Genomic DNA, 25,455 nt, shown 5'->3' with positions numbered 1-25,455 from the left:
TACTTCCTGCAGAATGGGATGCCAACAAAGGTCCCTCCAGCAGCTGCTTTTATGGCATCATTCTCTATTGTGTGGAGTATGAGGCCCAGTTGCGCCACTGGCTAATAAGACTGAGAGCTTTCACAAATGTGACTGAACAACAGTTAAAATGATAGTATTAGACTGGTGCTGGGTGTATTCAGACAGCTTAGCTGATGGTAATTTAGGGGGTTTTGTGTAGGCTGGGGATTTAGCTCTCAGTTGTAGAGCACTTGCTTAGTATGTGTAAAGCTGATGTCATTTCATACCAAAGATGCTCCAGGAGCTTTCTGGATTTGCCCAAAGTTATATAAGCTGAACCCCCAAGGAGTCAGGACTGGCTCCACATGTCATTCTCTTGTTGCTATGCATGGCTGTGTGCCTATGCATGGCTATGTGCCTCTCAGTAGCTGTACTGGTACCCATGAAATGAAGTCTGTGCTCTCTCTTGGCTTGTGTAAAGGCCTCCCTTTCTGTGTAGCCTCATTCTGGCTTTGGCCTATATTCAGAGATAGATAGTGTCCCCCAGGTAGGAGCAGCATTAGAGTGTATTCTCTCTCTCTCTCTCTCTCTCTGTCCCCCTCTCTCTCTGTCCTTCTCTGCCTCTCTCCCTCTTCCTCTCCCTCTCTGCCTGTCCCTCTCCCTCTCCCTCCCCTCCCACCTCCACCTTCCTCTTCCTCTCTGGTCTTGGAGCTTAAACCCAGGACCCTGAACTTTTGGCCTCAAGTCTAGCACTCCACCACTTTGAGCCACAGCTTCACTTCCTGTTTAACAGACTTTTCTTTGGGCGGTTTTGAAGTGTGATCCTCAGATGAATTACAGATGTGAGCCACTAGCACCTGGCTAGAGTGTATTCTTTTGGGTCCTCTTGTTACTACTTCCTTTCCACAGTTTTCATTTTCCTGATGGCTGTACCAGGGAGAGTGGTACTCCACTGGTCCTCATCTGCCAGGTATGAGGTTATTCACATATCAGAGCACTACCTAGATGGATCTGAAAACCATCATATTAGCCATTATATTAGCCAGTCTCAGAAGGACAAAAGTTGCATGGCTTCTTTCATATATGTGAGTGTTAGGGCTAAAATATAAATGTAAACACAGGATCGTGTGTGTGTGTGTGTGTGTGTGTGTGTGTGTGTGTGTGTGTGTGTATTATTAGGAAGTTGAAACATGTTGGGGTATAGGTATAGGTATTAACGGGAGGGGGGCCAAGTGAATGTGGAGGGAGGTAAGCAAATATAGTCAAAATATGTACATGTGTGAAAGTGGAACAAGGAAACTTGATGAGTCTGGCTTGGGAAGGGAGAGGGGAGGGAGAATGATAGAGGGAGTGGTTATGATCAAGCTGTATTAGATGCAAAAATGGACAGGTTAAGATGGAATCTTCCTGTACAACTAATTGATGCTATAAAAGAACACTGCCAAGCTTCGTGCTGAACTCTTTCATGCTTACCCTCAAGGGAAGCCTGTCCTCTGCTGTTATTTTCCCCCACCTCCCCACAGGGGCAGTTGGTAAAACCAGTTCAGAGTGGGAAGTGGGCCAGGCAGTGTTGCCAGTCACCAGGAGGATACTGGATTTGATCTGTGCTTGGGTTCTTGAGACTTTAGAGCCACTAGCTAGATCCTGGGAGGGAAGGAAGTAATTATCTGTACCCCATTCCAGCAGTCTGTCTAGTCTCGAGGCTTTGGCCAAAATCATACAACTGTTAACTGCTAGATCTGTCTGGGTGTCATTCAGGATGAGGGTGGTATGGGTTTTACAAGAGAGACTGGCTGTTAAACAGGACAGGTGGTAATAGCGACTGAAGTGAAATTATATAGGTGTGATTTAAAATTTGCAGTATGCTCTTACAGGGGCTGTCAGTGTCCTGCCTAGTTATTACCTAATTTCATCCCATGTAAGATAACGTCAGCCCATTTCTCATCCTTCAGACCCTCAAAGTAGAACATCCTTGTCTTCTTTGAGGGCAGAGGACCTGACACCAGGAAGGAACTCTGGTTGTCTGCTCTAGGTCTCCATTCCAGTAACTAGCAGCTTTGGGCAGGAAGCTGATTGAGCTTCATCATTGCTATTGCAAAGCTGGACTTGCTGTTCTTTGGGTTTATTTCTGTCTTAAGAGTCTGTGGACCTGTTTTAGAATTTCTTGGTAGCATGCCTTGTGTTCATGTGCTCAATGTGTTTGCAGTTTAACTGACTAGGCGAGCAGATAAAAACATTCATCCTCTGGGATGTGTACCTGGGAGTGAGAAGCAGATGGCTTGATGAAGGGAGTGCCTATTCTTGGATGATTACTCATTTATTTTGGACACTTTCTTGCAGAAAAACTATTTTTATAATACTCTTGGCTGTCTAATTAAAGCCTCTGGTATATAAATAAACATATAAAATACATATACTGAAGCTTCTAGTGCATATGGTTGTTGCCCAGTTTTTTAATGTTTAGCCTGTGTAGGATTTCAAAAAGAGTGGGTGAAAATAAGCCTGGCATCTGAGAGAACAAATTAATGTCTTCCCTCCTCTCTGTTCCTACTCTCTTCCTTCCTCCTTTGCTCTGCCAAGCCAGCTTGGAGCAGTGAGGAGCAAGGTGGGGGATACCAGACCATCATATGGGATTTAAAAACTTTTATTTGGAAATCATTTCAGATGGACAAAGACTGTATTGAACTCAGGGCCTGAGCACTGTCCCTGGCTTCTTTTTGCTCAAGGCTAGCACTCTACCACTTGAGCCACAGCACCACTTCTGGCTTTTTTCTATACATGTAGTGCTGAGGAATTGAACCCAGGACTTAATGTATGTGAGGCAAGCACTCTACCACTAGGCCATTTTCCCAGCCCCCTTAAACTACCATTGTGTGTGTGTGTGTGTGTGTGCGTGTGTGTGCATGTGTGCATGCCCATGCGTGCGCATGCTTGAACTCAGAGCTTTGCAGGCTTTTTTGCTCAAGGCTGATGTTGTACCACTTCCAACTTTTTCTGGTTAATTGGCCAAGACTCTCCTGGGTTGGCTTCAAATCTTGATCCTCAGATCTCAGCCTCCTGATTAGTTAGGATTTCAGGAGTGAGCCACTAGCACCCAGCTTAATCTACCATCTATGTTCCAGTTTTGTCAATTATATTCTTTGCAGCTTTTTTTTGGTCGTACCAGTGTTTGAACTTAGAGCCTCCTTATGGACTTTTCTGCCTGGGCTGGCTTTCAGTTGTAATCCTCCTGATCTCAGCTTCCTGATTACAGTTTCCTAGGATTACAGTTGTGAGCCATCGGTACCCAATCTTTGCACCTCTTTCTCTCCTACCCCTGTGTAGTTTGGGATCAGGTACAGCATTTACTTGGCATGACTTGGTGTTTAGATTTGTTGTTCTGAATTTTTGAGAGCAGTATTCTTAGGCATTGGTAGCTAATTTGTAGCTGTAGTATTGTTCAGGAGTACATGGATAGGTTTTCCCAGCATGAAACTGACTGTCCTGTCTGCAAAGATGTTTCCTCCATTTGGTCCCCATGGGGTTGTGACATGCTGTCTAGACCTTATCAGTCCTGCAGTGGGACTGGCTGATCTTTGTGGCCCAAGCTCTGGGAAGTCATCTTGCTTCTGACTCCTGAGCCTCAGTAGTAGTTACATCTTCTGTTCATGGAAGAGACAGAGAATCTACTGAGATGCCGAGGGCTGAAGTTGAGCACTTTACTTAGAGGTCTCTCTAATACCTTCTTTTAAAAGTAACAACTTATCTAAAAGGTCATTCGTTTTCCCCCTTGATTTGTTTAAGTTACTTTATATTCTGATAATAAGTTCTTGGCCATTTACTGTATTGCCAGTATCTGCTCCTGTTCTGTGGCTTCTTATACACACATGCATTGTGTTATCTGATGAATATTCCAGTTTGTCATTCTTTTCCTTCCTATTTAGTTCTTTATGTGTGGTTTTGAGATAGAAAAAAAAATCTCAGGACCTCAATATTATGACACTGTCCTATAGACACTTTATTGTATTATTTCACTCTTAATATCTAATTCAACTGGAATCCTTGTGTGTGTGTGTGCTCTGTCTCACTTAGGTTTAATTTTTTTAATTAATTGACTTGTTTTAATGTATTCTGCATGACCGCTGAATAGTATATTTGGCTTTACAAATGTTACATTATTTGCTGCATATCATTATAGTCTGTTGACCAGTAACATAGCTTTTTAACATGGGTTCATGCCAAAATTGTGAATAAGGGAATTTTGGGCATGCACACATACACACAAGTCCTACTGCAAACTTAAATGCTATCCTATATTTCAGGATTGTGTTTATGAATCCTCAGAAGATAGGCAACTAGCAAGAACACACATTTCATTTGCATAGCCTCACCCCTCCTATATTACACTGTGAAAGAAATAATTATTAAGTGTACTTCCTAAACAAATGGATTTTCTTATAGTGTCTCTCTAGATTTATTGCCAAAGGAAGAGCACAGTACAAGTTTGAGGTTACCAGTTAACAGCAAGAACGGTAGTAACACCCCAGCACTGGAGCCTCCCACTCCTGATCAGAAGGTTTGGCTGTCTTATCCGCACCTGTCCATTTTAGCTCTGCAGTGGGGAGAAAACTCAGTGCATGATTGCTTTGGATAGTTTGAGATACCTTCTACGTAATTTTGCTAGACACGTTGGGGTATCAGTAACATTCGTATTTAGTCAAACCCTAAGCTGTGGAGTCATCAGTATATTCGTGTGATACATTGATTTTCACCACCTGCCTTTCCCCATCAGCTCATTGGATTAAGTCTAGGAAACAATGAAAATACTTCAGGTCCAGGGCTGCCCAGTAGTAGGATGAAGACACCAATGCCTCTTTCTTCCTATGGATACAAAATTGTAAGTGTCTGAGCTGGATTTAGGAAAGTTCTGTTTGGAAGAGGGAGATAGTCATTTCTATGGACAACTCAGGAAAATCAAGATTTCTGTCAGTGCAAACTCACTGTGATGAAGGTGGCAAAAGTTTCTAGAAAGAAACTGTAACATGACCATTTGCAAGCTAAGTCTAGCTGCAGACTTGACTATTAAACTAGGAAGTTACTTGGTTGTAAAGCTGATCTTCCTAGGTTCTTCAGATCTGGAGGTGTAAATTCCAGCAGAAGATGGGAGGCAGTACACAAATTTTGAGTGTTCTTGAACTAGTGCAGGGCAAGGAGATGAAAGCTGAATCCCCTATGGGAATCTGCACATTGCTTGTCGTTAGCATGTAGTCACTTGGATTTTGTTTCTCGTTCTTTGTGTTTTATTGCTTGAAAGTGTAGTCTCGCATGGAGTACTACCACCTCCTCCCACTATAGTCAGGATTTGGGCTTTGCCTCTGCCTTGAAACAGTGGCAAAGGTTCTAGTGGCCTTCCTGCCCAGGGGGAAGTGGGAGAATCTCCCAGTGTCCTTCAACCATTTGCACATCTGTTTTTGTCTATTCTGACTATGATTTTGGCATAGTTATCAACCTCCTTTTTAAATCCTCTGCAAAATTTAAATAGTTTTATTTGGAAACTGAGGCTGAAAAACCCCAGTAGATATGTTTGTGGTAAAGCCTCAAGGGTGGATGTCTCTGATTTCAGAGTAGGCCTGACCACTTCTGTTCTGCATTGTTCTTGCTTGCCTTGGCCTGTTTTCATGTAGTGTCTAAGACCAGGTGAAAATTAGGGCAGCATAACTACTAGTTAGATAGTGCCTTACAGTTTATGTAGTGGTTTTACATGGATCACCTCATTTGATCCTGCTAACACTCTGGGAGGCAGGTATTGTTGGAATTACAGAAGTGATTAAACATGCGAACAGCATGCTGCCTGTACTTGTTGAGAAACAACTGGGGAAGCTAGGGGATCAGGCTCCAGAGCTCCTGTAGCCAGCACTGGATGACAGCATCTACCTGTGAATTTTGTGTTGGTTCTCCATACATTTTGCAGGTCTTTGAGATGCACCTTAGTTTCTTGAGTGGGGACAGGGAGCATGGGGGTAGGGAATGGAAATGGGAGCAGAGTCCTCTGGGAGAGTGTCAGAACTTGCCAGGAAGTATGAAATCCTCAGATCTCTGCCTTAGGAATGAAAGGAAAATAGACGTTGATAGTTGATTACCTGGGTATCATGAGCTTTTTCAGGATCTCTCTGATTTAAGATGTCTCAACATGAGAAAAAGTTGTGGAGAAGTGTGATTTGAAGATGTGTCCTTTATGCTCAGGAACCCATTTTGGCTTTAGAAGATATTTAGATAATTAGATAATTTAGATAATTGATAGGGAGGTTGAAAGAGGAGTGGAGGGTTAACCCCCCCCCCCCCCCCGTCCTGGGGCTTGAACTCAGGGCCTGGTTGCTTTCCCTGAGCTCTTTTGCTCAAGGCTAGTGCTCTATCACTTGGAGCCACAGTGCTACTTCCAGTTTTCTGGTGGTTAATTAGAGGTAAGAATCTCACAGACTTTCTTACCTGGGCTGGCTTTGAACTGTGATCTTCAGATCTCTGTCTCCTGAGTAGCTAGGATTACAGGTGTGAGCCACCAGGCAAGGGGTTAATCTTTATCAGTGTTATAAAGTTCCTCATACTCACATGTGCTAAGACTAGTATGCTGACTGTACCCTTCAGTAGGTAAAGCAATTGTCAGGAACAGCCTGCACAGTGACTACTGTATGGAGGCACAGCTATACCTGGCACTGCTTACTTGTGGCCCCTCAGTAGTCATCTTGCATGTGGGGGATGATAGGGCTGGGCCTGTGCCAGCCTGGCACAGCTTCTGAATGTGTTTCCAGTGCGGACTTGTCTGAGGCTCCATTTGGAGGCTCTGACACATCCTAGTTGACCCAGGGCTGATGGAGGGGATTGGGGGAAAGCAAGACAGAGCAAAAGGAAATGAGAGAAAAAGTCAGGAATCGGTTGGCTCTCATCTACGGTGTAGATTTAATGCTGATAAAGATTCTGACATGGTCTGGAAGTACTCACCTTATGGAGTTGTTTTTTTTTTTGAGATAGGGTCTCACTATAGAGTCTAGGCTGTCCTGGATCTTGGGAATCCTTCTGCCTCAGCTCCTGAGTGGTAGGATTACAGGTATATGCTTGATCTTGTGTGAAGTTTTGGCTTCCCTACTTTACTGAATGAAAACGAAGAGGGAGAGGAAGAGCACAGGGTCTCTGCCCCTTCCCTTTTATCCCTTCCCAGCAGCTCTGCTGAGAGTCTGATTCTTTGTGGGTCTGTGGTTTGGAGGTGCTGTTAAATTTGAGCCTGCTCAGCATGACTTTCAGCTGCACTTTCATCTGTTTTGGCTGACCATGTAAGATTGGAAGTGAAATGACTCCTGAAATGCCTTCCCAAACCCCATGACTCCTCACAGCAGGCAGGGGATGTGGCTGATGACCAGATGTTGGAATGATTAGATGGAGAGTGTGGGCTTCCCTGCATCTCCTTTTCTTAGTACCTTTCCAAAATTTGCATTCTGGATTGTTCATTTTCTGTAACACAAAATGACTATTGTGCAACAGCATGGGTTTGTAGAGGATACTAAGACTTGGGGGAATTCCCTTTCATTTTTGTGGCTTTTGCTATATAGTTGAAGAATGAATGTTGAATCCCAGGTGTTTGAGGAAGTTAACTGCTCTTGCCTTACTTAGTGTGCCCTGGAAGAAACTGAGGAATAGAACTGGAGATGCAGCTTACTGACGTGTTTTTCCAATTCCTTTGTCAGGCATCAGAAGAAGCCTCCCTCAGGGCATTGGAGAGTCTGATGACAGAATTTTTCCATGATTGTACCACCAATGAAAGAAAACGTGAAATAGGTGAGTGTGATTGTAAAGAATCATTTGTAGTAGCCGGGAAGGAAAGAGCTGGTACCCTTACTGGTCAAGGCTGGTCATGCCTGCACGAGTCCCTGAGGTGCTGGCTCTGTCTCTGCTGCTGAATGCAGACTTGGCTCAAGGGCACATTTACTGATTTTCTTTCCCTTGGCTAAGTGTGCTTCTCCACATATACTTTATTCCTAATTTCACACTGTTTGAACGTTTATGAGGAGTCTATGACTTAGTGATTTTAAAAAGGAAAACTCATAAAAGTTTATGAAAATGAATTGTTTTAGTGTGCAGCTGTCTGGGCTGAATCTCTTAATTTGAGTTACTTTTGTGTGTGTGTGTGTGTGTGTGTGTGTGTGTGTGTGTGTGTGTGTGTGTGTGTGTGTGTGCTGATCCTGGCGCTTGAACTCAAGGCCTGGACTCTGTCCCTGAGCTTTTTGCTCACTTGAGCCACAGTTCCACTTCCAACTTTTTGGTTGTTATTGGAGATAAGTCTCACAGACTTTCTTGCCTGGGTTTGCTTTGAAATTCAATTCTCAGATCTCAGCCTCTTGAATAGCTAAGATTATGAGCCACTGGTGCTGGCTTGAAGCTGATTGTAGGGTAGATTTAAATAATCAGATGCTGCAAATACCTACCTAATTGAAATGTAGGCGAAGGAGAATCCAGAGGTCTGGAAATGGCATGTCTTGACCTCTGAGTTCTCTTTGTAGCTAGTTTTTATAGTATTATTTGTGTATGGGGGGCAAGGGCCCACTTCTTCCTTCTTTTCTTTGGTTTTAGGACACACTCAAGGCTTTCCTTAGTGGGTGGGAGAAAAAGAGACCTATTCTTGAAAGAGCTTCACCCATCTTCAGCAGGCGCCAGTCAGTAGTACTCTGGATCCTGAAAGAATGCTTGGCCAGGACCTCAGGAGACCATCTGGCCACTTTGCCAGTGGAGGAAGGCAAAGTATCAGGAGGGGCAGTAGCTTACCAGGGTCAGCACAGTGAATAGTGGCCGAGTAGAACCCAGAGCCCAGCAGGCCTCAGCTTCAGCCCCCATTCACTCTCTTGTTTTGATTTTACCTTTGGGTTGCATAGACTCTGCTTACTTATCAGCTCGGGCCATCATCTTCTCATGGAATTTTTAGTAAGACTATCTCGTGTGGCATTTAGCCTAAATTGCAGGAAACTTAACTGAGCTGTGACTTGAGGATTAGAAAGAGCTCCTGTATGGCTCTTTCTACACAGACTTATAGAATCTCTCAGGGCTGTTGCCTTTGCTTCCCCCCGCCCCGCCCCCCATTGGGCTATATGTCATAGCCAGTATAGCATGTCCAGAGACATGGTGTGATGGGCTCCCAGTACTTGTGGCCCTGGGGACTTGGGCTGGTGCCGTCAGCAGCCTCAGGAGAAGGAAAACCATTCTGATTTGGGACCTTCCACAGGGCTGTTCCCAGCAGCCTTCAGGATACATTGTTACTTTGACTTTTTTTTAGTGATTTTTAAAACTGACCTAAATGTAGGTTAGCTAACTTGAATTGTCTTGTGTTTTTTTCCCCATCCTTTCTTTGTGAGGCCTTTTTTCCTCCACTTCCCTGAAAGGGACCAGTATAGACTTTACTGAAATGTAGAAGAGTGGTAAGGCTCAAACCTGAAGCATCCAGAGAGCCAGGAAGGTGAAATGATAATCTTAAACCTTGAGGCTTGCACGGTAGATTAAGTAAAGACTTTCTAACAGTGGCAAGATCTCTTCTCAGAAAAAATACCTGTAGCCAAGCTCCTGGCTTTAGCTGTTTGAGAACACTGTGTGCCTTGGTGCTCACCTGAGGGGAAACACTAGTATGTGATGTTCCTTTTTCTAGCACTGGCTGGCTTTGCTGGTTGGTGGTGACACAATTTGCATTATATGGGGAAGCATATTTAAAAATGCAATGAAGCTGGGTGCTGGTGGCTCATGCCTGTAATCCTAGCTACTCCTGAGGCAGAGTAGCAGTTTGAAACCAGCCCAGGCAAAAAAGTCCCTATGAGACTCTTATTTCCAGTTAACACTCAAAAATCGAAGTGGCACTGTAGCTCATAGAGGCTCATGGGCAGTACCAAAGCCCTAAGTTCAAACCCCACAACCAACCAACCAATCAACCAAATAAATAAACAAACAAACAAATTAAGTAAGTAAAATGCAATGAGACTGCTCAGCCTTGGGTTAACTTCATATGTCTTATTATCACCTTTTATTGCTGTTTCACTTTTACAGAAGAGCTGCTTAATAATTTTGCCCAGCAAGTAGGAGCCTGGAGATTCTGCCTGTACTTTCTCTCCAGCACTAGGAATGACTATGTAATGATGTACAGTTTAACGGTTTTTGAGGTAAGTTGTCAGGTAATCTTTTACTCTGGCAAAGTCCTTTGTGGGCAGGTTGCTACACCATTGCATTAGACTTGAGCTTTAATGTGCAGATGCCTGGCAAGCAGTGGGAAGTCAGCTCAGGCCTTCATCCCAGGTGCTGCCTCTTAGATGCTGGTGTCCTGGACACCTGTCCATCCTTGACTCTTGACTCCAGAAAGAACAGGTGGGTGGTTGAGTCTGTGATGAAATAATCAGCTTGTATTTGATGGCAGAGGCCTTTCTTCCATGTTACCATTTAGAAGGGAAAGATAACCAAAGGAAAAAAAATTGTTTTGGGAGGAGTAGTAATACCCATAATACTTCAGATGTTTGTTAACACTTTTTTTACCCTAATATGTGCACAGTTCAAGTAATTTAATTATATCACTTTCCTCATGTCTTCTTTTGGGTGTTTTTGGAGTTTGAACTCAGCCTCATGCTTGCTAGGCAGCACTTAAGCCACACCACTATCCCTTGGTCCACTTCAGCTATTTTTCAGGTAGTGTTTTCTGTCCTTTGTCTGGAGCTGGCTTTGGACTGTGATCTCCTTCCTGTGCTTCCTAGGTATCTGGGGTTATAGGTGTGTACCACCATGCCTGGCTCATTTGAGGAGATGGAAGTCTTGCTTTTTTGCTTGGGATAGCCTATGACTGTAATCTCCCTCTTCCCCATTCTCTACTTCTTGAGTATCTGGGATTATAGGCATGTTCCATCACACTTGGCCCTATTTGTGTGTGTGTGTGTGTGTGTGTGTGTGTGTGTGTGTGTCTAGCAAGACTAGGTCTTGCTCTGTTGCTTCTGTCCCTCAAGTGCTAGGATTACAGGCATATGTCCCTCACGCTTACTAGACAAGCTTACTCTGCCACAGCCTGGGGGGAAAAAGTTTTGCTTATAGGTAGTTAATTTAAAAGAACCATCTTTATTTTCCAGAATCTGATCAATAAAATGTGGCTTGGGGTCCCATCTCAGGATAAGATGGAAATCCGTGGCTGTCTGCCCAAACTCCTTTTGGCTCACCATAAAACCTTACCTTACTTTATCCGGAATAAACTTTGCAAAGTTATTGTTGATATTGGACGTCAAGATTGGCCCATGTTCTACCATGACTTTTTTACTAACATTTTACAGGTAAGGATCTATCTTGTAAACTGTTTGTTTGTAGAAGTGATTACTTCTGAGTCTTGAGCAGTGTTAAAATTAGCACTTTGGAACTGTAGTAACAAGGTTATGGCAGGATAGCTAGCTGCCTTTGCCTTGCTGTGTTTCTGAGATGAGTTGTGCCTCTGCAGTGCAGGAGGGTGAGGAAATCTGATTCCTTTGTTAACCTCTTGTGAAATTCTGTTCAGCAGGTCTTTGAAAACCTGCTTCGTGCTGTACCAGTGCTGTTGCAAGGCTGGAGGACTTCAGTAGTTTTGAGAATTTGGAGGGAAAGTAGCTGGTAAATAGCCAGTGCCAGGAGACTTAACTGTTACGGAAGTGTAGGCAGAGTACAGTACTCATGGAGGTTGAAAATATTTGTGGTCTTGCTTGGTCCCTAGACTTTCCTCTTTGTCCTTGTCCAGAAATGATACTTCTTGGTCTATGATGGGAAGAATGTTTTTCAGGGAAAGGAGAGTACCCTATAGTTCCTGAAGCAAAGAAATGCTTCACTTTGAAGTATGACCTATGAAGCTGAACACCTGTGGCTCATACCTGTGAGTCACACTTGTAATTCTACTATTCAGGAGACTGAGATCTTAAGGATCATGATTTGAAGCCAGCTTCAAGAAGTCCTGTGAGACTGAATTCCAAAATAACCACAATAAGCTGGACTGGAAGTATGTTTCAAGTGGTAGAGTGCCAGTTAGGACCAAGAAAGCTGAGCAAGCCTGAGGCCCTGATTGAGTTCAAGCCTTAATATGAGTAGGGTGAAGGAGAAGAGGTGGGAATATGAGTGAATATCTAATGCGCAGATAGAGTTCCTGAGTATCTTCTTTTCTCCTAAGGCTTATAAAGCTTATGTAGCTTAAATAACACATTTACATTGGGATGTGACCTACATTTAATTATGAAATTATTTTAATGAGAAAGATAAAGTCCTTTTTTGGGGGGGCGAGGCAGTTTTGGGGCTTGAAGTCAGGGCCTGAGCACTGTCCCTGGCTTTTTTTGCTCATGGCTAGCACTTTACCTCTTGAGCCACAACACCACTTCTGGCTTTTTCAGTCTATGTGGTGCTGAGGAATCAAACCCAGGGCTTCATGCATGCTAAGCAAGCATTCTACTGCTAAGCTATATTCCCAGTCCCTTAAATTTTTTTTTAAAGTTTATTTTTATTACCTTTAAATGGCTGTACAAAAGTTTCAATTTAACATCGGTTTATGTGTACATTGCATTTTGATTAGTATCACCCCTTCCATCATTCTTTAACTTTGTCGTAAAAGAATGTGGCTTAATGGAAACTCGCTTCATTATTTTTGGATCTGGAAACTAAAAATAAATGTAGCAGGAATTTTTTAAATGTTATGAAAATGATTAGGAAGATGTAAGTATCAGTCTATGAAAAGTGTACTCTGTGTGTGTGTGTGCGTGCGCACGCTCACTCGTGCTTGTGCATGTATGTGCCAGTACTGGAGCTTAAACTAAGGGCTTTATGCTCTCAGGTTGTTGCTGAGCTTTATTGCTCAAGGCTAGTGCTCTACCATTTGCACCTCAGTTTCACTTCTGGCTTTTTACTGTTTAATTGAAGATAAGGGTCTAATGGACTTTCCTGCCCAGGTTGGCTTCGAATTATGTTCCTTAGATTTCAGCCTCCTGAGTAGTTTGGATGACAGGTAAGTTCTCCTAGTGCCCACATCCCTACCCTCCCAAGGCAGAAAGTATACCTAGAAAGTGCTTTTTAAAAAAAATTAATAGTAGAGTCAATATACATGTGATAGAAAAAAGTAGCTTAGTTTGCTATGTAGGTATTTGCAAAACCAAACTATACTAGTAGTTTAATGATTTGCATGTGTATTGCTGCGCTGCCACATGTATGTATGTATGTATGTATGTATGTATGTATGTATGTATGTATGTATTTTGCTGGTCCTGGAGCTTATACTCTGGGCCTAGGCACTGTCCGTGATCATCTTTTTGCTCAAGGTGAGTGCTCTACCACTTAAGCCATAGCCCTACCTCTGCTTGCTCTGCCATGTTTAATCTTGATCTTTTTTTTTTTTTTTTTTTTTTTGGCCAGTCCTGGGCCTTGGACTCAGGGCCTGAGCACTGTCCCTGGCTTCTTCCCGCTCAAGGCTAGCACTCTGCCACCTGAGCCACAGCGCCGCTTCTGGCCGTTTTCTGTATATGTGGTGCTGGGGAATCGAACCTAGGGCCTCGTGTATCCGAGGCAGGCACTCTTGCCACTAGGCTATATCCCCAGCCCCAAATCTTGATCTTTTTTTAAGTACTGGAATTTGAACTCAGGACCTTGCGATTGCTAGGCAGGTGTTCTGCCATTTAAGTCACTCCTCCAGCCCTTGAACTTCTTCCTTTTGCCTGCCTACCTGCCTTCTTGCCCTCCTCTCTCTCTCTCTCTCTCTCTCTCTCTCTCTCTCTCTCTCTCTCCCTCCCTCCCTCCCTCCCTCTCTCTCCCTCTCTCCCTCTCCCTCTCCCTCTCTCCCTCTCCCTCTCCCCTTCCCTTCTCCTTCTCCTCTCCCTCTTCCCCTTTTCCCCTCTTCTTCTTCTTCTCCCTGCGTGTGCATGCGCTCTCTCTCTCTCTCTCTTCTTCTTTCTGTTAGTTTGGAACTTACTTTCTTTGTTTTTTTTTGTTTTTTGTTTTTTTGGCCAGTCCTGGGGCTTGAACTCAGGGCCTGGGCACTGTCCCTGAGCTTTTTTTTTTTGCTCAAGGCTAATGCTCTACCACTTAAGCCACAGTATCACTTCTGGCTTTTTCTGCTTGTGGATCTAAGGAATTGAACCCAGGGCTTCATGCAAGCACTCTACCACTAAGCCACATTCCCAGCCCAAGTTTTGAACTTTCTTAAAGCATGAAGTTTAGAAATGTAAACTTGAGAATTAGAAAGTTGATTAACAAACTGAATGTTGAAAAAAATACTATAAATGGAAATGTACATATCTTAATCACTAATATACATCCCTAATGTATATGGTCTGTCATTTACGGAAATATGATGCAGTAAGAGCCTGTTTGAGTGAGTGCGTGTATGTTGTAAGCAAAACTTGATTACTGGGCAAAATAACCTGCTAGCTAGGCAAAATGATGCTGGGAATCTGGACTTAAGTAGTAGCAATTGTTATGTTAGATACGAAAGTGCATTGTTTTCTATGTTAATACATTAGAAGTGTGTGTGTGTTCGTTCCTGGAATTTGAACTCAAGGCTACCATTTGATCCATGCTTCCAGCCCTGGAATTTATTCTTAGAGAGTAAGGTGAGAGTATGTTTTGAATGGTTAGGAAAATCATTTTTCTGAAGCGCTGACTATTGGAGCCTGTGCCTGTAAGGTTAAACATACAGAGATACCCCACAGGATTAATGCTGTCCTGTCTGTACCTTATCAGTCTGACACTGCTTAGAACTTTTTCTTTCCCGGCAGTTGATTCAGACCCCTGTGACCACCCCTCTTGGGCTGATCATGCTGAAGACGACCTCAGAAGAATTAGCTTGTCCCCGTGAGGACCTCAGTGTGGCTCGGAAGGAGGAGCTGCGGAAACTGCTGCTGGACCAGGTGCAGACTGTGCTCGGGCTCCTGACAGGTGAGCACCATGGTGTGCCTGGAGCTCACACGGGTCCCTGGGCTGTTGCCGAGACCAAGGGTGAAATCGAAATTTGGTGTTGTCTTCCCTGTACTGGCAGCCTACTGTCCAGCACATGGTAGACTTCAAAATAAAGTTGTAACTCAATTTCCTTGTAGACCTTTCTTACCTAGTCCTGTCCTCCCTGTAACTATGACTAGTCATGGGAATGTGATTGGCATGCTCATACTGGAGTCTTAAGTAGGTGCATGGCTCTTTATTTAAGATCATTTGAATTTAAGCCAGGAGATGTTGGAGGAGTAGCAAGATATAAGACAAAGAGTTGGAGGCATGGCTCAGTTGGTAGAGCACTAGACCATGTCTCATATCTCTATGTTCTACTCATATGCTGTCAAATTTATACTTTATTCTTCTTTTGTGTGTACTGTACTGAAGCTTGAAATCAGGATCTGAGCACTGTCCCTTAACTTTTATCACTCAAGGCTGGTGGCTCTACCACTTAAGAGCCACAGTTCTACTTTCAGCTTTTTGGTGATTAATTGGAGATAAGAATCTGGCTGGCTTTGAACCTCTTTTCTTTCCTTTCCTCTTCTTTTGCCAGTCCTGGGCCTTGAACTCTGGGCCAGGGCACTGTCCCCTGGTCTCAATGCTAGCACTTTACCCCTTGAGCCACAGTGCCATTTCCAGCCTTTTTTTTTTTTTTTTTTTTTATGTGGGGCTCAGGAATCAAATCCAGGGCTTCATGCATGCTAGGCAAGCACTCTACCACTAAGCCACATTCCCAGCTCCTTTTTTATTTCCTTTACATTTTATTATCTTTTTATTTTGGTTGGCCATCTGGTTTGAACTCAGGGCCTGGGCACATCTTTTTGTTCAAGGCTAGCTCCCCTTACCTCTTTGAGCCATAAGTGCTACTTCTGGTTTTCTGTTGCTTAATTGGGCTGTTTTTTTTTTTGTTGTTGTTGTTGTTTGTTTTGTTTTTTGCCAATTCTGGGCTTTGGACTCAGGGCCTGAGCACTGTCCCTGGCTTCTTTTTGCTCAAGGCTAGCACTCTGCCACTTGAGCAACAGCGCCACTTCTGGCCGTTTTCTATATATGTGGTGCTGAGGAATCAAACCCAGGGCTTCATATATATGAGGCAAGCACTCTTGCCACTAGGCCACATTCCCAGCCCCTGGGCTGGTTTTGAACCACTATTCTCAGATCTCAGCCTCCTGAGTAGCTAGGATTATAGGCATGAGGCAACAGCATTTTGCTTGTTTTATTATCTTCTAAGTAGTTGTACAAAGCAGTTGTTATTTAAGAAATCATTTTATAAATACAATGTGTCTTGATCAGTGTCAGTCCTTTCAACATTCTTACCCATTCCTCTCAACCTACTGTGGCTTTGAACCTTGATCCTCAAGTCTCAGCTTCCTGAGTAGTTGATTACAGCTGTGAGCCACTAGCACCTGGTTAAATTTATACTTTAAAACACAACATGAGGGCTGGGGATATAGCCTAGTGGCAAGAGTGCCTGCCTCGGATACACGAGGCCCTAGGTTCGATTCCCCAGCACCACATATACAGAAAACGGCCAGAAGCGGCGCTGTGGCTCAAGTGGCGGAGTGCTAGCCTTGAGCGGGAAGAAGCCAGGGACAGTGCTCAGGTCCGGAGTCCAAGGCCCAGGACTGGCCAAAAAAAAAAACAAAACAAAAAAAAAACACAACACGATTATGCAGCTATTGCCACTATGTAACTCTAGAGCATTTGCATCACCTCAGAAAGAAACTCCATTAGAGGGCATTCCTCATTCTTCTCCTCCCCTAGTCCCTGACAATCGCTTGGATTTGCCTTAGCATAAAACGGAATCAGACTTGTCATTTGTGTCTGGCATGTCTCCTGAGCAGGCAGAGCTGAGCAAGGAGGGAGACATTGTAGAGGAGGTGAAAAGCTCAGGGACAGCCAGCAGGAAGTCAGAGGAAGAGGTCTAGTTGGGGGAGGAAAGCAGGGCAGAGGTTGAGAAAGAAGGTCTTGTGTTGAAGGTACAGTGGATTGTTCATTTGGTATGTTGAAGGCATGGGTGTGGGGTAGATTGAAGGCTGGGATAGGTGAGGTTAGGTGCCAGAATGTGGGGGTGGTGCTGCTTACCTGGTGGGGTCTATGGGCTAAGTGATGAGCTCTGGAGAGCAGCTGGATGTGCAGGTCTTTGAGTGGATACCTGTTGGATAATGCATAGCTGGACCATAGTAAGAGTGAGTTTGGGCCTAGAGAGTGAGACTTGGGGTGACTTGAAAATAGGTGGTTGAAGACATGGCAGGAGATGAGTTGCTCCAGCAGAGATGGTGAGGGAGGATCTATCACAGGACCCAGAGAAGGTAGCATTTAAGTACTGGATAGGTACAGGGTGTGGTAGTAGCCAAAAAGGAAGCAGTGGTGCTGTGCTCTTAAGAAACCAGAGAAGATCTAGGAAAGAATATCAGCACAGGGTCAGAGAGAAGTATGGGCATAGCCCAGAGTGTGTGGAGTGCCATGCTGTATCAAGGAGGATTAACGGGTCAGGTGGTCACCAGGTGGATGGTGAAGACGGGTATTAAAGTAGTGGGGAGAAGCCATATGACAAGTCAGTTTGATGCAGTCAAGATCCTGAATTGGACAGAACTCTGAAAGATAACTGAGAGTGAAGCAGTGGGCATAGCTGATAGAGAGGGACAGGACATTTGAGGAGCGATGATTAAATACTGACCTTTGATCAAAGGTATTTATAATTCTGTGTGTTTGAGCTCAGAATCTTAAACGCTTACTCAGCTTATTGCTCATAGATAGCATTCTGTCATGAGCTATGCCTCCAGTCTGGCATTTTTCTGGTTAATTGGAGCCATAGTCTTTTAGACTTTCTGTCTGAGCTGGCTTTGAACCTCAACCCTCAGACCTCAACCTTCTGAGTGGGATTCAGTTGTGAGCCACTGGCATCTGGCTTAATAAATCATATTTAAAAATTTGATTCTTAATATGATCCTTACATGTTGGACATTTATTTCATTTAAACTCAATTTCTCCTTTCTTGGTAGGTATCTTGGAGACTGTTTGGGACAAACACAGTGTTACTGCTGCCACCCCACCACCATCCCCGACTTCAGGAGAAAGTGGTATGGTCTGCTGCCACCTATGGCATTTCTGGCTAAGTGCAGTTGGGGGTTTCAGTGGGGCTTAACAGGTTTTATCTACTTGGTACAAATATTGACTTAATTCATTTTGGCCTTTTTGTCCAGTTTTCTGAATAGCTAGCTTTCTATTTATCGTGTGCGTGTGTGTGTGTGTGTGTGTGTGTGTGTGTGTGTGTGTGTGTGTGTGATTTGAACTCAAGGCCACAAACTTGCTAGGCAGCTGTTCTTTTACTTCAGCCATTTTCCCAGCTGTTTTTAGCTTATTTTTCTAATTGGGTCTTGTATATTTTTCCTGGGACCAGGATTGGACTAGGTTCCTCCTATATTTGCCTCCTGTGGATGACAGGTGTGAACTGCTATGCCTGGCTTGTTGGTTGACTTGAGGTCTCACTAATGTTTTTTTCAGTGTAGGCTTGTATGTCAATCCTCAAGATTTTTTCATCCTCCTTAGTAGTTGGGATTACGAAACTTGTACCACTACTCCTTGTTTTCTTCTCTGCTCATTATGATTTTGGTACCTTTGATCACGTGTCATTGTTCCCATTTCTTTTAATTTATTGCTGTCCCTTCTAGTTTGTGGCCTTCTTGATTTTCTTTTTTCTCAAACTTCCTGTCTATGTTTCTTGAACCAAAGCTGGTGTAAGCTCGGCTTGACAGGTCTGCTTTGCTACTCTGCAGGATCACAGGAGGTCACAGTGGCCTGAAAGACAGGGCATAGGATTGGAGAAAACTTTTCTTCCCTGCTGCACTGTGGAAGAGCCATGTTGCCCAGGGCACATGGGAAATCAGTTTGTCAGCATTGAATTTGCTTTGTAATGTAAACAAGAAAGAATGTTAAGCTTGAGCATTGTTGCAGTGGTTATTAACTACACCATCAGTAAGTAGCTAGTTACATATCTAACTCTTTCTTCTGTAGTCATCTCAGCAAATAGCTATTTCAGGAGTCATTGATTCAAGGAAAGAAGATATTGTGACTGAGAAGGGATTTTTTGTTTCTGAATGCTTCTGTTTACATCTACTTTCACAGATGTTTTTCAAGTAGAGGACATCCTGTGAATTGGCACAAATTTCTTCCTTTCTGCTAGGGGCTGACGTGACTAATGAAAAATAATTGCCACATCCTTCTCTTCTTCTACCCCAAGGATATAGACTGTTGCAATCAGACATCCTTAAGCCTAAATTGTCTCATGTACCCTGTCACTAATATGTGGAAGTTGAAATTTTTTCAGTTACTATAAAATAGAATGTATGTCATGAGTTTTGAGCTGAGAGTACCCAAATACTCGAAAGTTCCATTTGTCATACTTGGATTAAAAACCATTTCAGAGTCCTAAAGTAGATTTAAAACCCATAGGAATTTGACAGTTGTACTTAATGGCAAACCCATCATGGGGCGGTGTGTGTGTGTGTGTGTGTGTGTGTGTGTGTGTGTGTGTGTGTGTGTGTGTGTGTGCCTGTGTGTGTGTGTGCCTGTGTGTGTGTGTGTGCCTGTGTGTGTACGTGCCAGTCCAGGAACCTGAGCACTGTCCCTGGGCTTTTGTGCTCAAGTCTGGCAGTCTACCACTTAAGCCACAACTCCACTGCTCGCTTTTTTTGTGGTTAATTGGAGATAAGATTATCTTGTGAACTTTCTTGCCCCTGCTGCTTTGAACCACCATCCTCAGATCTTAGCTTCCTGAGTAGCTAGGATTACAGGCATGAGCCACTAGTGCCTGGCCCAAACCATCATTCTTAAAATGGATATTTAATGTGACTGAGCAGATGTATACTTTGCATTATTTGAATGATTAAAGTTTACGAATGATGCTGCTATTTGGTTTATGATTAGACTGACATAGGGAATATCTACCATAGTTTGTCTAGTCACTATATTTTCCATTTCTTATAAAGTTAGTTCTGTCTCCTCATAGTACTAGCCTTAGCATCCAGTAGAGCTTCCTAGCACTTCCCAGTACTGCTGTTCTGAGCTACTTTATTTTCCTTGGGGCCAAGTTGGGGATTATCAGAAATAAATATTTTCTGCTTTTCCATGTTGCCTAGTTTTTGTTCATGTGAGATGAGGTGCATTATCTCACCTGACAATTCTGCAGGATCCAAACTATATGGTGCCCACATACCATAAGTGCTTACATACTATTACAATTTTTTTTTCAGGGTGTTCTGGTCCTGGAGCTTGAACTCAGGGCCTGGGGGCTGTCTCTGAGCTTCTTTTGCCCAAGGCTAGTGCTCTGCCACTTGAGCCATAGCACTGCTTCTGGCTTTTTCTGAGTGGTTTATTGGAAATAAGAGTCTCACAGACTTTCCTGCTCTTGGCTGGCTAGTTTCAAACTGCGATCCTCAAATCTCACCATCCTGAATGGCTAGGATTATAGGCGTGAGCTAACTATTGCCCGACTACAATTTTTTTTCTTGAATTTTTGTATTTGAAAAAAAGTGAAATAAGGCTTTGGGAGGGGGTGGGGAGCCTAGGGAGGTAAATAAGCTTTTAAGCTGGTGTACTTCCTCTTTCAAAAATAGGAACTGTATCATTTATTACATTTTCTCTGTTTTTGGTAATTGTAAGCAGTCATCAGATGTTGCCTCATTGTGTAGACAGTGCCGATGACTTAATCAACATGAATTCTGCTGTCTTTGCCCAGGTGTCTTTGGGCACTTAGGGCACAGTCAAGTAAACCTTACAGAAAAATTTCTTGATCCTTTAAGTGTAGTTTTGCAGAGGAAATTCATTCTGAGAAAGTACAGGTTCAGTGAGTAAACCAGACTAGTTCCTTGGTTACTGTCTCCTCTCTTTTTTAGCTCACAATTAGTTATAGTGGTGAAATTTCATTGTTACATTTCCACTCGTGTTTATAATGTAGTCCATTCAATTATCCCTTTTTCCCTCTTCCCAAAACAATTTCAAATTGAATAATTTTGTTGTTTTATTTTCATAGTTACTAATAATATATCTCCATGGTGTTCAGCTTCCTTCATCTGTTCCCTTCTAAGAAGAAAGATCAGGGACTGCTTCTTGCATCATTGGTAACACACACAATCTGGATGTGGAAAATGGTGTGAAGGGAGGGTGGGGTGGGTGTATAGTATTTCTCAGAATAGTTCCTCAAATTGTTGCTTCATCCTCTAACCCCAGGTGGCGATTAAGACTCGCAAGGCCTTCATAGGCAAGGGATCTGGGACTTTGGAGGGCAACTCCCAGAGCCCTTGTGGCTGGAGTGAGAGCAGAGATAGGAACCCAACATCCACTCACAAGAAAATGTTTTCTGTCCTAACCTGGCTACTTTGGTCACTGTCACCACCTCTGATCACGTCTTTCTTCTCCTGGCTTTGTGTGCTGGCCTTAAAACCCTTGATTGAGTCCTTTTAACCTCCCTGACACAGATGTTGTCAGTTTTAAGAGAATAGCCACTGTGAGGGTAAGCCAGTGAAGATGTGGACAGAGCACCTTACTGCTGCTGCTCTTTGTTGCTCTGGTACAATCTCTGCCTCTTAGTCTCCTCTTCTTGGTCTGTACTTCCTGCTCGGTCAATTGGAAGAAAATGTGTGCAAAAGAAATGAGATTGATGCTGCAATTCTCAATTAGCTTTGAAATTCTTCAGTAAAAGTGAAGAGACTGTATCTTTGTTATACACATGGTATGTAGTTTCCAGCATAGGTTTGTACACACTGATGAAAAATTTGTAGAGAAGCTTGAGTTGAAAATAATTCACGTCTTCTTACTTTCCCAAACTCTTGCCCAAGTATGTACCTTTATGCATTGCACATTTTTTTCCTGGATCCCCTATAAGTTACCTATAAAAAGACAATCAGAGGTTCAGCCTTAGCATACTGCCTGCGATCTCATTTTCTTCTTCAAACCAAGGGTTCCTGCTGTAGTTTCCTTTCTTTTTGAAAGTTAAGGCTATGGGTAGACCATTGGTTGTCAGCTGGGGTGTTCTGCCCTGTAGTTTAATGTCTGGAGAGAGATTGTAGTTAACACAGCTAGGGGAGAGCAGTTAACACAGCTAGAGGAGAGCTTCTGTCCTGTAGTGAGTGGAGGCTGGATGCTGTTAATCTACAGTGCAAGGCATACCAAGGCTTTGTTCAGCCCCACATTTCAACAGTGCCCAGGTTGAGAAACCCTGAGGCAAAAAACATGAAATCTCAGTAAGGAAAATAAAAAAGCCAAAGGGAAGAGTGATAGGATTTTGCAGGAGAGTTCTTAGAGTTGTGACAGCCACCATGGGAACCCTCCAAGTTATTAAATACACTGTACCACATACTTTTTTTTTTTTAAGTAGGATTTTATTTTCTGCCTGGGTACAGTCCTAGACTACAGTGCACCTGTTTTAGGTTTCTCATTGTAGCTGGAATGACAGGTACATATTACTACATCCAGCCAGCTTCTTCCATTGATGGTGTCGTGGATTTTCCTCCCCAGGCTGGTCTAGAACCATGGTTCTTTCAATATTAGCCCCCCAAATAGGATTGTAAGTATAAGTTACTGTTGCCCAGCTCTTATTTATTTTCATTTTTTAGAAGATGGGGCCTGTGTAGCACATGGTCACCTCTAACAGAGAACCTCCTGTCTCTACCTCCTTAGTGCTGTCTGCCTGCGGTCTACTCTGCCTGGTCATGTTCCTACTTAGATAGGAAATTATTATTTGGTGATGTGTTAAATTAGTTTTTCTCTTTTGAAGATTTGTATTGTGGTTGTTTTAATAAGTTTTCCATTTTGCTATGTCTCAGCTTGTGTGATTTTTAGATGAATTTTTGTCTTTGGTTTTAGTCTTAAATCATTAGTATCTAACTTTATGGTGTTAAGGTCTTTTATTTAATGATCATGTATTTTTTTCTAAAACCATGGCTATGATTTTAGGAGACAAAAGGAATCTTGGGTAGGCAGAGGCCTTTGGTAATATTACTACTCAGTTTCCTGGGAATCTGCTGTTGTACAAATCTTACTGAAACCACATTTAGGCCAGAACATTGAAGGTTATAGCCAGATTTTTTTCCCCCTCAAGAATCAGAATTAGTTATTGTATTTTGCTATGCTATTAAGTTTTTTTTTTTGTGTGTGTGTGTGTGTGTGTAAGGGGATCAGACCTAGGCTTGTGTGTATAAGCATGTGTTCTATCACTGGGCTAGACCCCAGCCCCTATATAATTGGTGTTTGATTTTCTTTTTTATTTCATAGGCAACTAAACTTTTTCTGGGAGAAGAAGAATTACTTAGAGTGGTTTGTGAGAGATTTGATACTGGCTATTGTAAACACTTCTTTTAAATTTCCAGGTGACTTACTAAGTAACCTGTTGCAGAGTCCTAGCTCAGCCAAATTATTGAATCAGCCTATCCCCATCCTCGATGTGGAGAGTGAGTATATCTGTTCTCTGGCCTTGGAGTGTCTGGCCCATCTCTTCAGTTGGATTCCTCTTTCTGCCAGCATCACCCCATCCCTCCTCACCACCATCTTCCACTTTGCACGCTTTGGCTGTGACATCCGGGCCAGAAAGATGGCATCAGTGAATGGCAGCAACCAGAACTGTGTCTTGGGACAGGAGCGTGGCCGGCTTGGTGTGCTGGCCATGTCATGCATCAATGAACTCATGTCCAAAAACTGTGTGCCTATGGAATTTGAGGAGTATTTGCTGCGTATGTTCCAGCAAACCTTCTACCTCCTGCAGAAGATCACCAGGGATAACAATGCCCACACGGTGAAGAGCAGGCTAGAAGAGCTCGATGAGAGGTAATGCAAAAGGCGGAGTGGCTGTACTCGAGACAGGGCTTACACGTGCTGTCTGTAACCTGTTTGATTTCAGAATATGGGCCTCCTGGTAAGGAACAGAAAGGTAGGTGGATATGTACAGCAAGTCCAGGCTGAGCTGGAAGGGCTAGGGTGGTTAAGGGAAATGAGTTGAGTGTGGAAAATGATGGTGGCTTGTGTAGGCCTGTTGTCTCTCTTCCCTGTCCATCTATCTCCTGTCCTCCTGTCCATGCCTCTATCCCCTTCCTCACTATCTGCCTGCAGGTCTGAGGTGTGCAGGAACCAAGAGCGTGGCCCCTGGCTACATAGGTGAGAACAGAAGAGGCTCACCGGAGGTACAGGGGTTCTGTTGCTCTTTCTCACTGGATGCTGCTTGTTTTCACCATCCAGCTGTTTCCCAGAGGGCATCTTGTGGTATATAGAAGTGTTGTTAGTATTGTTTTACACAGATGATACCTGTTCACCCAAAGACAGGAGAGGTATTCATGAGGGTACACACCTGTATTGCTTTGCTACTTCCTCTTGAATAGAGCCTAAAAATTTTCAAGCCCGTTTTCTTAAAGTCCTTTAGGAGATGATTCAGCGTAATAGTCTGAGATAGGGATGCATTATTTATTTATTTTGCAGATGATGTCGTTTATGTACCTTACAACTTTGACTATCCAGGTGCTACTGTTGTATAGAGATAAAGGCAGTCGAAACATGCCATGTGGATTGTTAAGAAGCATCCAAGTAGATAAATTGTGTTGGATTACTAAAGGTTTACATAACTTGGCAGTAAAATTGTTAATATTACAATTAATTTTCCTTTCATTATCTTTATTAAGCTCTGTAGAGTTAAGGTTATTTCCTTTTTCTCAAAATATATAGCATAGGGGCTGGGATTATGGCCTAGTGGTAGAGTGCTTGCCTTGCATACATGAAGCCCTGGGTTCGATTCCTCAGCACCACATATATAGAAAAAGCCAAATGTGGCTCTGTGGCTCAAGTGGTAGAGTGCTAGCCTTGAGCAAAAAGAAGCCAGGAACAGTGCTCAGGCCCTGAGTTTAAGCTCCAGGACTGGCAAAAAAACCCCACAAAAACAACAACAACCAAAAAAAAACATGATACATATATGTGTATATGTCTTTTAATATTGCTATCCAAAGCCAAGGAAGCTTTAGTACTTTTTTTTTTTTTTGCCAGTCCTGGGGCTTGGACTCAGGGCCTGAGCACTGTCCCTGGCTTCTTTTTGCTCAAGGCTAGCACTCTGCCACTTGAGCCACAGCGCCACTTCTGGCCATTTTCTATATACGTGGTGCTGGGGAATCGAACCCAGGGCTTCATGTATACAAGACAAGCGCTCTTGCCACTAGGCCATATTCCCAGCCCCTAGTACTTTCTTTTAAGATGCTTTTTAAATTGGACACAAGTTTTTCTAAAGTTACATTGATTCAGAAGGTTATTTTGATTCCATTCATTCTAAATAAGTTTTGTGTGATGTTTGCTTTGTGTAATCAGGAAAGAACTAGAGACATTTTTCAGCATTTAGTAATGACTTTTTGTGTGTGTGTGTGTGTGTGTGTGTGTGTGTGTGTGTGTGTGTGTGTCAATCCTAGGGTTTGAACTCTGGGCCCTGGGCGATGTTCCTGAGCTTCTTTTTTTTTGGGGGGG

At 43.2% G+C, this 25,455-nt stretch overlaps 1 protein-coding gene across 3 annotated transcripts in view; it reads left to right on the top strand.

Annotated features, from left to right (window-relative positions):
- The window catches only part of Xpo6 (exportin 6), an 84,654-nt gene that overhangs the window by 21,304 nt on the left and 37,895 nt on the right, over nt 1-25,455 (top strand). For 2 of the 3 annotated variants that reach the window (XM_048333247.1, XM_048333246.1), the window contains exons 2-7: nt 7,716-7,806; nt 10,054-10,166; nt 11,115-11,312; nt 14,757-14,916; nt 17,967-18,044; nt 23,331-23,784. In XM_048333247.1, coding sequence (XP_048189204.1) covers nt 7,716-7,806; nt 10,054-10,166; nt 11,115-11,312; nt 14,757-14,916; nt 17,967-18,044; nt 23,331-23,784 — 1,094 coding nt within the window. Of the gene's footprint in view, nt 1-7,715; nt 7,807-10,053; nt 10,167-11,114; nt 11,313-14,736; nt 14,917-17,966; nt 18,045-23,330; nt 23,785-25,455 lie in introns of those variants that run through there. The other variant, XM_048333248.1, reaches the window with a different exon arrangement.

Source organism: Perognathus longimembris, chromosome 23 (genome assembly GCF_023159225.1).
Source record: "Perognathus longimembris pacificus isolate PPM17 chromosome 23, ASM2315922v1, whole genome shotgun sequence".
NCBI lineage: Eukaryota > Metazoa > Chordata > Mammalia > Rodentia > Heteromyidae > Perognathus > Perognathus longimembris.
This window is presented reverse-complemented; position numbering and strand designations above follow the sequence as displayed.